This window comes from Bactrocera tryoni, chromosome 5, assembly GCF_016617805.1.
Source record: "Bactrocera tryoni isolate S06 chromosome 5, CSIRO_BtryS06_freeze2, whole genome shotgun sequence".
Taxonomy (NCBI): Eukaryota; Metazoa; Arthropoda; class Insecta; order Diptera; family Tephritidae; genus Bactrocera; species Bactrocera tryoni.
In genome coordinates, this window is record NC_052503.1 from 64,563,627 (window position 1) to 64,576,329 (window position 12,703).

Consider the following 12,703-nt stretch of genomic DNA (forward strand, 5'->3'; position numbering starts at 1 on the left):
TGTTTCAAATTATCGCGAAATTAAGAGGTGAAGGCCAAACTTGAGTCCTATTTGGAAGCAAAGGACAAATCGCACAACAAAAATGGTATTGAAAGGTTGGAGGGTCGCTATCAGTGTATTACCCTTGGAAGGAACTATATTGATGAAAAAAAACAAGTTTGCCAAAAAAATGTGTTTCTCTGGCATAGGCCGGGATCTCGAATGAATATATGAATATGAACTAATGCCTATGTAAGAAACAAACTATTTTTTGAAGAAAATTTGCTCTTACACACTACATCCATGCAGGTATATACAAAATTTGAGGCGAAAGTGAATCGAAATCCATTTCTATAAATAAAACATGCTAAACAACTTAAGCTATTTAGTCTCAAAATCTTCTAATACAAAATTTCGACTATTGGCGTATATTTCTAAGCCAAAAAATTGTAACAAACAATCACAAAAAAAAGAAAAGAAATGCAAATAGCATTACATGTACAGACATAATGTATAAATTGAAAAGGACACGCAATTTATGAATGAAATACTTCCACAGGGAGCCGTTAGTTTGGGGTAGACTAATAAATTTATGCAGCGTAATTACCGCTTTTATTAGTCGTTATAAGCAATAGACAGATATTTGTGTTTAGCTAGAAGCAAGTTAACGTTTAGAGGGATCATAAAGCTAACGCTATGTGCGCTATGGAATGGCATGCTTGGTAGAAGAGACAGCTCATACGACCTTAAGAGATATCCAGGTAAGTTTTTTTTTAGGAAATACTAGAATTTAGATATACATATTTATTTCAGCAGTTTCTTCGCAGACTAAGATTTACAAAGATAAGGCTAAGTTCTTTAAACAAATAGATCAAGTTAGATTCACGAAGCCTCGTAATCTGACTAGAGTTCATACATAAGTCACTGAGGTTATTTTAAGTAGACCTTAAGTTCTAAAAGCTTGTCAATTCCTTTCGAAGTAATATTCTGACACATTCAATCAAGTAAAATTGAAGTTTGACTTAAATACAATACTTCTTTAGAACTGCAAGCTTCTTGTTCAAAGGCACATCAATTATCCTCTACAACTCCTTTAACTTGCATTTATAGGTAAACAAGTAATAATTACTTATTCATATATGTATATAACAGTAGATGTTTGTACGTAATAGTACACAAGTAAAAATTGCATACCTAATAACCTCATACTCCTAACTCAATCCACAAATACCACAAATTGTTTACCACCCCCATTAGCCGGTTGATTGCCCCGGTCGCCGGTGGCAACGCAAACATTCCAACACAAAACAGAAAACGAGGTGAAGCAATAACAGGAAACTATGCCGACGCGCCAACGAAGGCTATAGCGAAAGCTATGGAGCAAGACAAAATAAAAAGTGCGACACGACAGCTCCTGTCGCTTGCCGAGCGCTTGTTATCGAACGCATGGCGCGGTCGATTGATTGCAGGCGTTTGTTTAGTTTGTTGTTGGGTTGACATGGCACTGACGGAATTCGCACGAAACACTTTGTTAGTTCAATGTGTAAGCGTTGGCACGCGGCAGCTAATATTTTTGGTGGTGATTCGGAATTCCCAGTGAATTACGGAAAAATTACAGGAAGTGTTACATTTAGTAGGGAAGAGTATAGTAAAGTGTTGAGAAGTGTGTGTTTGAAAAAGAAATGCATAATGAAACTATCAAAAAGAGTTCCTGGTAAACTGTGCACCAAATAAAAAAATATTGCTAATTTTGGTTTTGTGGAGAAATTGCCAAACGGTCCGGCAGTGTGCGGAGCTATGTGTGCAGGTTTAATTTATTTATAAAATTTTGCGTTATAAAGCTAAATTGAGCCAGCTGTTTAATCGTCTGATTGCGTGTAATTCTTCATCGTTATGATAACTGGCGCCGAGGGTAGGCAAACGCACACTCTGTTGGACTTAAAAAAGCAGCAATGGGCGAAGGAGCGTGGTTGGTATCATAAATAATTTATAAGAAAAGACTCTACTTTAAAATAAACTTTGCAACAAAAATGGAACTAACTAAATAATAACGTTTTCAATTTTTTTTGTTACGAATTATTTTGATATCTGCTGTTGAGTTTTAATGAAATAATATTTAAAAAATGAGGTGATTAGAGCACCTCTAAAAATTCACAATTTCAGTTAAATAAGACTTTGCTATTCGAAATGAGAGCTATTAGACATAATTTTTGAGTTATATATGTGAATAATGACCTTGAGCAAAACCCTAGTGCCTGTTTAGTGTTTTTCAGGTCTATACTTCGATTTGGTATAAGAATTCCGAATATTCTATTTAGGTGAACAAAGGAGCCAAATATGAGGTTAAAAAGTGAAATTTTGAACACTAGTATTAAAATAGTGTGTCTTCCAGCCAATATCTAGGTTTAGATATGCACCTCCTCGTCAAATATATGTTTTAGCTAATATATGTACTTGTTGATACTTTTATGAGTTTTCTTTGTCGTAATTATTCAGAGTTTTAAAACTCTTAAAGTTCTAGAACGTTTTCTTTTCTGTGAAAGGTTTCGTAGTTTGTCATAGCTTTGTTTGCTGAGCAGAACCTAAATGAATTTATTGTTTGCCAAATTGACACGGATAATACTTCACTTATATTTTTTTTTTTTGAAACGTTGCTAAATTTCAATGAATTTTTGTTCAGATTTTCTCTGCGAGTTTGAGTGAAGAGGTCACAGATTGTGAAATGTTCCTCAACTGTTGCAGAGACCCTTGGGAGACTTTCAGCTATATTTTTTGTGAATTTCTGTTACGACTTCTGCCATTTTGGTGCTTCTTACAGCAACTGAGTATTCCGCGTTGGTTATGAAAAATTGTTTGATCATCATGGAATTTCATAAACAATAATTTTATACTACTCATTAAGGAGTTATATACAGTTAGAAAACCGAAAAAAGCGAGTTAGAACAAATATTTATTTGGAGAGGAACTATAGCTGAACTCCGGAAGCTTTTCTCGAAAAAGCTGTTTTGCGGTGATCACTATATCTCTGAACTGGATCCTCTGCGAAGAAAAGCCAAACAGATTTCGTTAAAGTAATATTGGAGCTAATAAAACAAATCGAAGGAATAAGTAAAATAAAATTGTTTGACAATTTGGCGGTTTCTCATAAAAAAAAGATTAATTTTTGACCAAAATTTCGCCTTAATTATCGTAATGTTGATCACCGACTTTGAAAATGCCATTTTGAGAAAAACGCCTTTTCATATTTGCATGTAACTTCGGCAATATACACCGCAATGAAATTAAATTTTCTGTGTGTATTCTTAAATATATGTACATTAAGAAAATCAAATAAATAAAATCGCATTTTTGAAAGTTCTAACTGTATATAACCCCTTAAGCATCATAATTATGTCACATATGAACATATATACATATTTCATTGTCTCTTGTTCACTTCTGGAATGTTTTGTTAAACTTTTCCTTTCGTGCAAAAAATGTAGGCTTAAGGCTGTCGGAAATATTACTAACAGAAGAGATAACACTATTAGAAATTTAATAATTATTTATCGAAGTCAGAGCAGGTGGAGTGACAGTGAGAAGTACCGGTTTATCTAATTTTTATTTTCCAGTGAAGTATTGAAGCAATAGTCATCACCCTCTCTACTATTATTAACATAGTTTTATTGCTAATTTACTGCATCCGAAATTCCTCTTATTTTTTAATCGGCAGTTAGACTGAGACATTTTACAAACATCTTTGCTTTAACGCTAAACAATTCTAAACATTTTAGTCAAAGCTCATACTATACTTTTAAAGATATGGTGAAAGTATTTTGCAAAACCGGCATTGAAAGGAGATGAAAATAACCATCACTGGCCACCTCCCAGCTCGATTTTTACCTTTTTATATAGCCATTACCCTTTTGTAAAGTTTTTTACAGCATTTAAGGGTGCCTGATAAATTAATGTGAGCTAATATAAACTATTTCCTATAACTCATGCCGCTCCAGATTATAACTATTTTCTCTATACTTTGCAAGCATAATAACTATCATAAGATTTTCATTCAGCCCTAAAGGTTGTAACGACAATTCTAGTGAAAACTGTTTATAAAGCGATGAGCTCTAGACATCTCGACGTTATCGCCTAAAGTATAAATTTTTGCTACAGTGACATCAATACCTTTTGAAACTCATAAATTCGGTGGTCTGGCGAATGGTTTGATACTGGTGCTTGGCTCACAGCGCATCCCCTGTAAGAGGACATTTTAACCGTACCTAATAGTTTCTGGCATCAAAGGTTATCAGTATTTTAACAATAGAAAAGTCAAGCACTACTTGTCTCACATTCTGCTTTGTAAGAGATTTTTGAGAGCAAACAAATCGCTTCTTTAGATACTAACTGTTGGAATCAGTCCAGTAATATCTCATTCGATTATTTAATGAAGAAAACGTTAGGCCGCCAGTAAAGGTTATGCTAGTATTTCAAAGCAATTAATAAGAGGTCTTAAATGAGTGAAAGGGTTTCGACGCGATTTAGATGAAATTGATTGTTTGGAATACTCAATACTCGTATGTACTTATGTACATAAAAAATTATAAAAAACTTAAAAAAAAATTGATACATTTTATATTTTGTTTTTTTTTTTTTTTGGTTGATTATGTTGCCTAATAGTTAAATCTGTTTTGTTATCTCAGAGGAAATAGCGCGCATGGACGAACTCATCTCCTCTTCGCATCATCATCAGCACTCAACCATGGCATCATCGCATCATTCGCACAAAATCGAACGCACCTCCATACGCACCTACTATTCGAACATGGATGTGAGTCAACAGCGCAGCTCACGTCAGCAATTATTCCAACAACAGCAACAGCAGCAGCCACTACAACCGTACGCACCACAATTGGTGCCACGCTATGCGCAGCACAACGTCAATCCCTACGCCGTGCCGCTGACACAAAGCAATATGCCAGTGCAACATGCTGCACGGCAGCAACAACAGCATGTACGCGGTGGCAATAGCTATGACTATGAACTCGAGCGTTACGTAGATGTGGTCGACGATGAGCTGGGCATTGATGGTGATTATGAAGATGATGATGGTGGCTACCAACGCATGCGTCCGCCGGCACGACGTGCTACCTTTATGTCACATGGACCAGGACGTCGAAATCACACGACCAGCATGATGTCGCAAATACCAGGACAACGAAAATATGCATACGATGAGCTGACGCTGCCCGGTGCAGGTCTACAGACGGCTAAAGCACGCATGCAACATGCACCAGCAATGCCACAGCAGCAGCAGCAACCTCCGCTTGCGCCACAAATGCGCATACGCAGCCCAAGTTTGCCGATAATACGCCACCAGGACTATGTGAAAAGACAGGCGCCGCAGCAGCAGCGAATGCCTGGTGGCATACCGCAACAGAAAATGCCACCACAAGCCACACAACTTGCGACAGCGGCGGTATGTGGCGATGGCATTCCTGTGGGTGCACCTAGCAACGCACCCCATCGATCTAACAATCCAAACAATCCAGTTAATCCTGGTTGCCAGGAGGAAGACACCTCAGGCTACCGCAGCGATTCGCCAAAGAACCCACACACGCCGGAAATCTGGTATAACGATGCTGCCAGTTTGCAACGTAGCGGCAGCAGCACAACGAATAGCGGTTTGCTGGGCGCTGATGGCAGTGGTGTGGAGCTGGGTGCGGTGCCCACTGCTGTAGGTGTGGGCGGCGTCATTGAGGGAACCAACGAGGTGGCAAGACGCGCTAAGCGTTCAATAGCAGGTCAACAACTTTCGAAATGTCAGAAGCAACAACAAATGCAACAGTATGCATGCGATGAGGTGCAACAACAGCAGCAGCAACAACAAATTATGAACTCCACCTACGTTGTGGCACGTTCATATAACAGCGGCATGGACGACAGTTGCCAGGGCAGGTGAGCGGGCGCGTTTGTTTTATCGAAGTGTCTGTCAAGACGACGGTTTCTAGGTTCTCCTGTGCAACTCTTATATAATAATTTAATATGCAAAATGTTTTCTTCTTTTCTTGCAGCTACTACATGACGCCGCTGAGTCCCTCTAACCTCAGCACACGCGATATTTCCACCTCCAACACATATCCCATACATCCCGTCGATCAGCACGAGTACTATGCCAACACAACAACAGCTCAACAGACACATGACGAACGCGAACGTGCTAAGTGGTCTAATTACAATAACAACAGTGAGTACACAGGGAAACCTATTAACGGTCCGAACTGGCTGAATCGTGGCCTACATGAGCTGAAGGATAGCGAAGACGACACGCAATCGATGCACTCGTCTTACTTACGCGGTCAGAACGCGCCCGTTGATCCCGTCACTATGGCCGAACGCATTGATAAACGACGCAAGGCAGCCGAGTATCACAATGCGATCAAACAGCAGCTGCATGAGCGCGAAATGTTGCGCAAGTGGGAGATGGAGCGACACAAGCAAGAGGAAATGTTGGAAGAGGAACGTTTGCGTAGGCAGAAACAACTGGAGCAGGAACGTTTGGAATATGAACGGCGGCAGCAAATGGAACGTGAAACTGTGCAAAAGAAGAAACAACAAGCAATGTTGGATGCGATTGCGAAGGCAGAAGAGGCAGCTAAGCAGGACAAACAACGCAAGCGTAAGCAACGTGTGCCGCCGATGGAGAAGGAGCAGAAACAGCAAGAGGCTGAATTGACGGTTGAGACTGCAGAGACGGGGGATGTTAAGATGACAAAAGCGAAAGTTAATACTCGCAACCGGCCGAAAAGAAGTGTAACAGTTCAACAACGCGATGACAAAGCCGAGTATGAAAGCCAGCCTGATAAAAGAGAGAAAACTGAACGACCACACGAAGTACAGATCCTGCGTCTGCAGAGTGTTGAGGAACCTGTGGAGCCATCCACAACACCACCGCCAAAAGAGGAGGAAGCTGGGTTAATTGAGAATCCAGGCATGCGAACCAAATCACAAGCACTCACTATGGAGACCAAACATGTGGAGAGCCTTGAAGAGGAGGAGGAAGAGGAGAAGGTGCTCATAGGTACACCAATAAACTTAAGACGAAATATTAAGAAGAAAACTGTAAATGACGCAAAGGGTACGAAAGAGCCGAAGAAGGTGCAAGCTAAAGTCGACGTTCCGGCTGAGAATGTCGCTGTTATCATGCAGCCAGCCACGCTTATACCGCTACCCGTGACGTCCGACATATTTGGATTACAGAATGCCATTGGGAATTTACAGATCGCTACATATTGGATGCAACAGCAGCTGAAACCGAATACCGCTGCTTCGACAATGGACTTTTCGAAAACAACCGGCGATGTCACACAACGAACGGCAACTTCGATCTCCACGGAAGACGGCTATCAGATGGAGAGTGCGGTTGAAGACGAGCAAAAAAGTGTTGTGGAGGTTGAAGAGGAGAAGGTGGGTGAAAAGATAGAGGAGAAGTCAACTAAGAATATTAGTGGAATTCCCAAACCCGAAGAGCTGGCGCTCATACCACTAGAAGCTAAGCCAGCAGTTGCCGGTGAGCAACACTTAATCGAACCACAAGCGCATCAGGATGTGGAGACACAAACAGAGTTGCCACTCAATTGCGATCTCTGCCTATTTCATGACAATTTCTACAAAGTGCTGCTGAAGCGCGAAGTTTCTACCACAACAACAACGCAGACATCTAAGACTAAAGATAAACCAGCTAAGGAGGCGGATAAGGATCAAGAGACAACAACTACTACCACAACCACAACGACCACGACCTTTAAGGCAAAGGCCAAAGACAAAGATAAGGAGAGGGAAAAGGACAAGGACAAGGATAAAGAAAAGGAGAAGGAAAAAGAGAAAGAGAAAGAACGCGAACGTAATAAACGTAATCAGAAGGACGGCGTGTCACACAACGCGAGTCTCACCGTAAGCACACATAGTAACCACAATCACAACCACAAAGTAGACGACCGCCCTAAGTGGGGAGTCAATCGGCCTGTCGTGCAATATGTCAAGGCCAGCGAACGCGACCCATTCTATTTGCGTAACAAGAAGAAGCACAATAGTAATCATCACGTCAAAGCGCCTCGTTCTCAGTCGGTTGATGCGCGACTCGATAGTGCCGCCGCTGACGCCGAAGATGGTGAGACGGACCGTGATGTCGATAGCGCCGGTGAGCACGAGGGCTCGTCGAATGTGGAAGAAGGCTTTTTATTGAAGGCACGCAATGTCTGCACGGAAATTTTGCCCATCAAAACGGATGAGAAGGGACGCATATTTCTAAATTTTCGCGAAGCAAGCGCCATTATGAATGAGGATGAGATCAAAGATAAGTTAAGGCAGCGTTACTTTAATTTCGGTCGTATACTGCCGCGTCGCAGTTGGGCTTCGGCCACACAGCAGGGTTTGCAGTTCAGAGCAATGGCTGCGACAGCGATTGCGGCTCAACCCACAGCGCATTTAGCTGATGATTAGGTGACAACTGTATCTAAAAGATATTATAATGCAGAAAGGTGGTTCGCTGAAGTCTGGGCATAGAAAATTAGAATAAACTACGATACGTTATGATTTTTTCCTTATTATTTGTTTGTAGAAGAGGAAATATAGGTGGAAGAGCTTAGGCGAAATTGAAAATCGAGCTACAGTAGAACTTTTTATTCACCTCATGAGAGTCGAAGGGCTTGCCTATACTTGGGTTGTTTTTTATAGTTGACCTAATTGTTTTAGTCTGTCAATATTCAAATACATTTTACGCTGTTTACGATGTATCTGGTGATTCTATCTCGTGGTAGTTATCCAGCTCGAACTTTCTTTCTGGAAAATGCACATTTGTTCTTAGAATTTCTAACGTATCTTCTGGAAAAAAGGACAAGTTTTCTAGGACTTTCGATGTATACTTGAAAATACTTGGTTCAGTGAACATTTTTGGCTCCATTAGGTTGTTGATGAAGTGACCTTTTGTAAACTTCTGTTCAAAAAAAAGTGTATCTAATCAGTTTATGTCTATATATAATAATCCACACTCTTTTTTAATATCTGTTTACTCCTAAAATCAAACTTTTCCTAGCACAATTTTTGAGAACTTCTATCACCAGTGTTTGTAAGTCTATCAAGGGTTCTGCTTATTCCAATATTCCATCAAACTAAGGCTCAAAAATAGTTTATTTGACGGAAACTCTGCTTACAGGAGTTGACAGAAGATTTCTGTTAATCGCCAACTTATATAATTGCTATATCCTTCATATTTTTAGGTGAGCTTCTTAGGTTTAAATTAGTTTTAACCAATCCTTTTCAAAGATGACCTCAAACTAGAAATACTCAAATTTGATTTTTTGTTTGAGTGGAGGGTCTCTCAAGGATATGCTATCTGCAGTTCCTAACTGGATACTTGTAGTTTCTGTTTGGTATTTGATGCTGAACCAACAACAATTTTTTCGTTCACCATTTATTTCGACTTCGTAAGATTTATACAGTCTCTCAACTAGAAATTCCAATTATCTAGAAGAATTTTCGTTCCCAAGACGGATAATTACTGACAGCCACCTGTAGACTACTACTACGCAGATATTTTTGAAATAATTTTGTCTTTTGTACTGATTTTGGGAGTCTTTCAACATTATACAATTAATTCTTGAAAACTTTTAGCAAGAAGAAAAAACACATAAAATAAGCCAGGATATGCGCCATTCTTTCTATCCTAAGACATCGAGCTCTAGTAGTGAATAAAATTAAAGTTATCATTACCTACTTTAGAACATATTAAATCTTGTGCTTAGCATTTAAGGAAAGCAAAAATAATAACTTTGTATTTGAATACTTGCATTTAAGCGCTCTTGCATACTTATATTCACACACACATACTTACATACCCCGAAATATAATAAAGTCATAAAATATACTCACACATCACAAACAATGTAGCTTATTTTTTGACGTTCTTACAAAACTAAAAGTGTATTACTTTTGTTGGTGTGTCTGTAAGTACCGCCACACGCCTGAAGGCCAACAGCGCAGCAAAAGCGACAGGTGGCCAGCGAGCGGGTGGTGAGCACGCCATTGTTCGAGCGCATGCATACTCACATAATTTTCGCACCCCGATTCGCATGACATTGGCTTTCAGAATTTAGTGGTAAGTAAAATCGAAAAAAAACTATACGAACACAAACTTTTAATTTATTTTATGTGGCATGCAACCTTTGTCATAGCACAACTATTACATGTGCAGCCAAATAACTACGCTTACGTGCAACATGTGTGTGCTTACGACTATATGTAAATAGTATATATAACAATTTGATGTGTGGCAGGTTATGTGTGTTGCAACCCCAAAACTAGAACAGTCATGTGACTTTATTTTTCAATTGTTAAGTGAGTTTCGTATTTAATTTACCACGAACCAATGCCTAAGGTCAACATTATTATATTGCATTGAACTTGCCAACGCCACAGTTGCGCCATATTTTATGTATGGCAATGTGGCATGCTCGTATAATGCACAACACCCTGCTGCTAGAGCCTCATTGCCTTTAATGGCGTAAATTTGAATTGTTTGTCGCGATTTTCAGCACTGATTTGACGTTGAATTCTGCATAATTCTCTTAATAATTGCAGTTGCGAAAGACCACTCGCCATTATGACTGACTACCAATGAGCTTTATTTCTGAAATTGCGCAAATGTTGCAGATTACGAAATTAGTATTCGAGGCTAAGTTATACCCTGAACAGATTAAGTTTGCCACAAGGTTTGTAACACCCAGAAGGAAGCGCCGGAGACCCTATAAAGTAGATATTTGATGGGTATGTTGAGTCTGAGATAAACGACCAGAATCAAGTTCTTGTATAGAAAACTTTCACATTTGACAATCTATCTTCACGAAAGTTTGCACAGATTATTTTCTAAGATAATAATGTTATATACGAAGAAATTGTTCAAAACGGCTTACTATAGCATATAGCTGCCATACAAATTGAATGATCGGAATCAAATGTTTGCATGGGAAACTTTTCAGTGATCGAGATATATTCGTCGTGGTTTATTCTCTAAGGCAACGCTACAATAGTTGAAGAAATTTTGCAGGTCGGATAACAAAACCTGCCATACAAACTGACCAATCAAAATTAAATTCTTATTTAATATTAAGTTTATGTTAACAAATATCTTCTTAAAATTTTAAATAACCATAAACGTCTAAAAGATCCATTTTCTTTATTAAATAACCTTAAGGTTTCTAGCAAACAACCTGGCTGAAAAGAGTTAGTAAAATGTTTTTATTTGGATGAAAACCACTGGCTGGTTAAGCCCTTAGATTTACTTAAACACATAGTTACTAAGAGAAATGCAGCTGTGAAGGGTATATTAGCTTCGGTACAGCCGAAGTTAACGTTTTTTCTTGTTTTGGTCATATGGTATTGTAACATATGTATGTATATTGAAAACTTTTTTTCGGACGACAAACCTACAAGAATATAAAAAGAACACATTAAGATGTGCCAAGATTGCTTGATTGCTTGATTGCAAGCCAATAATCATATTAAGACAAATCCTAATATTTTCTCTGAAAGTTTTCTTCAGACCAACAAACACCCAACTCTACGTATCCGTACTTATATGGTGCAGAGTAGAGTGATTCAAAAAAAAATAGTACTTTCACGGGTATCAGTTCCGCCACATCGAGTAGTCCAACTTTACGCTAAACGCTGTATCCAATATTATTCAACTACAGACATCACTATTCGACCACCACACCTAATACTTCTGGATACTCATCCGAACTTTGTAGTACATTTTTTTATGGACTATAATGCTTGTGAATCAACGATATAATATACTAACTATATTTATACGTATAGAAGCTGCGATAACATCGAAAAAGTTAAAAGTTGAAAATCGTCGTGTTGGCAGCAGAAGATCTTCGCCAATTTTATCTATTTTAGGCACAAAGATACACTGTTACCAGCAAAACATGTTCTTTCATTTTCAACGAGATAACTCACTTGTTGGCCGATATATACGGTACAAAGTCACCAGTGAGTTCGAAAATCTTTATATTAGGTATATGGTGTCTCAGGGAAGTATTGACTTTCAATTGAATTTCAATTGTTTATCCCATATATTTATACGATTATAACTGACGGACGGACAGACAGACAACTCGTCTCGTCGTTCTGATCATTTTTATATATACAACTCTGTACTTACTTAATTATTTTTAGGCGATGTATAAAACGGTTAGGTCAAAAAAACTGATACACTCTATAGAAACACGTTGCAAGTGTATGAAAAGTAACTTAAAGTGAATACAAGTTCATAGTATTTAGAGTAGTAGTACAGCTCTCGCAAAATGCCTAGAAAAAATATTCGAGAATATAATTTTAACATACATACTTTATTAGTATAAAATGTGGTGTATATATATTTTAGACTAGCGTAATCTATATATATGGAGCTCAAATCCCTAACTACACACATAAACACAAACATATAAACCTTCATAAGCGCTTTAAACTCTGGAGGACAGCGCAACGCAAGTGTCGCTTATCATTTAGCATTTGCTCGTCATTCGCTTGATTACCATTGTTTTTTTCCACCACCTTAATTATTGAATGTTTTTTGTCTTATATGTTATTTGTTGATGATGATGAAACTATTTTTATTGCAGCTTTATGACTGCACACGTGAGTTTGCAGAATTTTAGCTTTCAGTACGGCTAAATGATCGTGG

The 12,703-nt window shown here is 38.6% G+C and overlaps 1 protein-coding gene across 1 annotated transcript; it reads left to right on the forward strand.

Moving 5' to 3' along the window:
* The first annotated feature begins 1,457 nt into the window (after window positions 1-1,457).
* On the forward strand, window positions 1,458-9,886 carry LOC120778014. The gene is made up of 3 exons (XM_040109680.1): window positions 1,458-1,948; window positions 4,659-5,913; window positions 6,030-9,886. Exons 1-3 carry the CDS (start codon window positions 1,873-1,875, stop codon window positions 8,455-8,457), a joined length of 3,759 nt encoding a protein of 1,252 aa, XP_039965614.1. The 5' UTR covers window positions 1,458-1,872; the 3' UTR covers window positions 8,458-9,886.
* The last annotated feature ends 2,817 nt before the right edge of the window (window positions 9,887-12,703 follow it).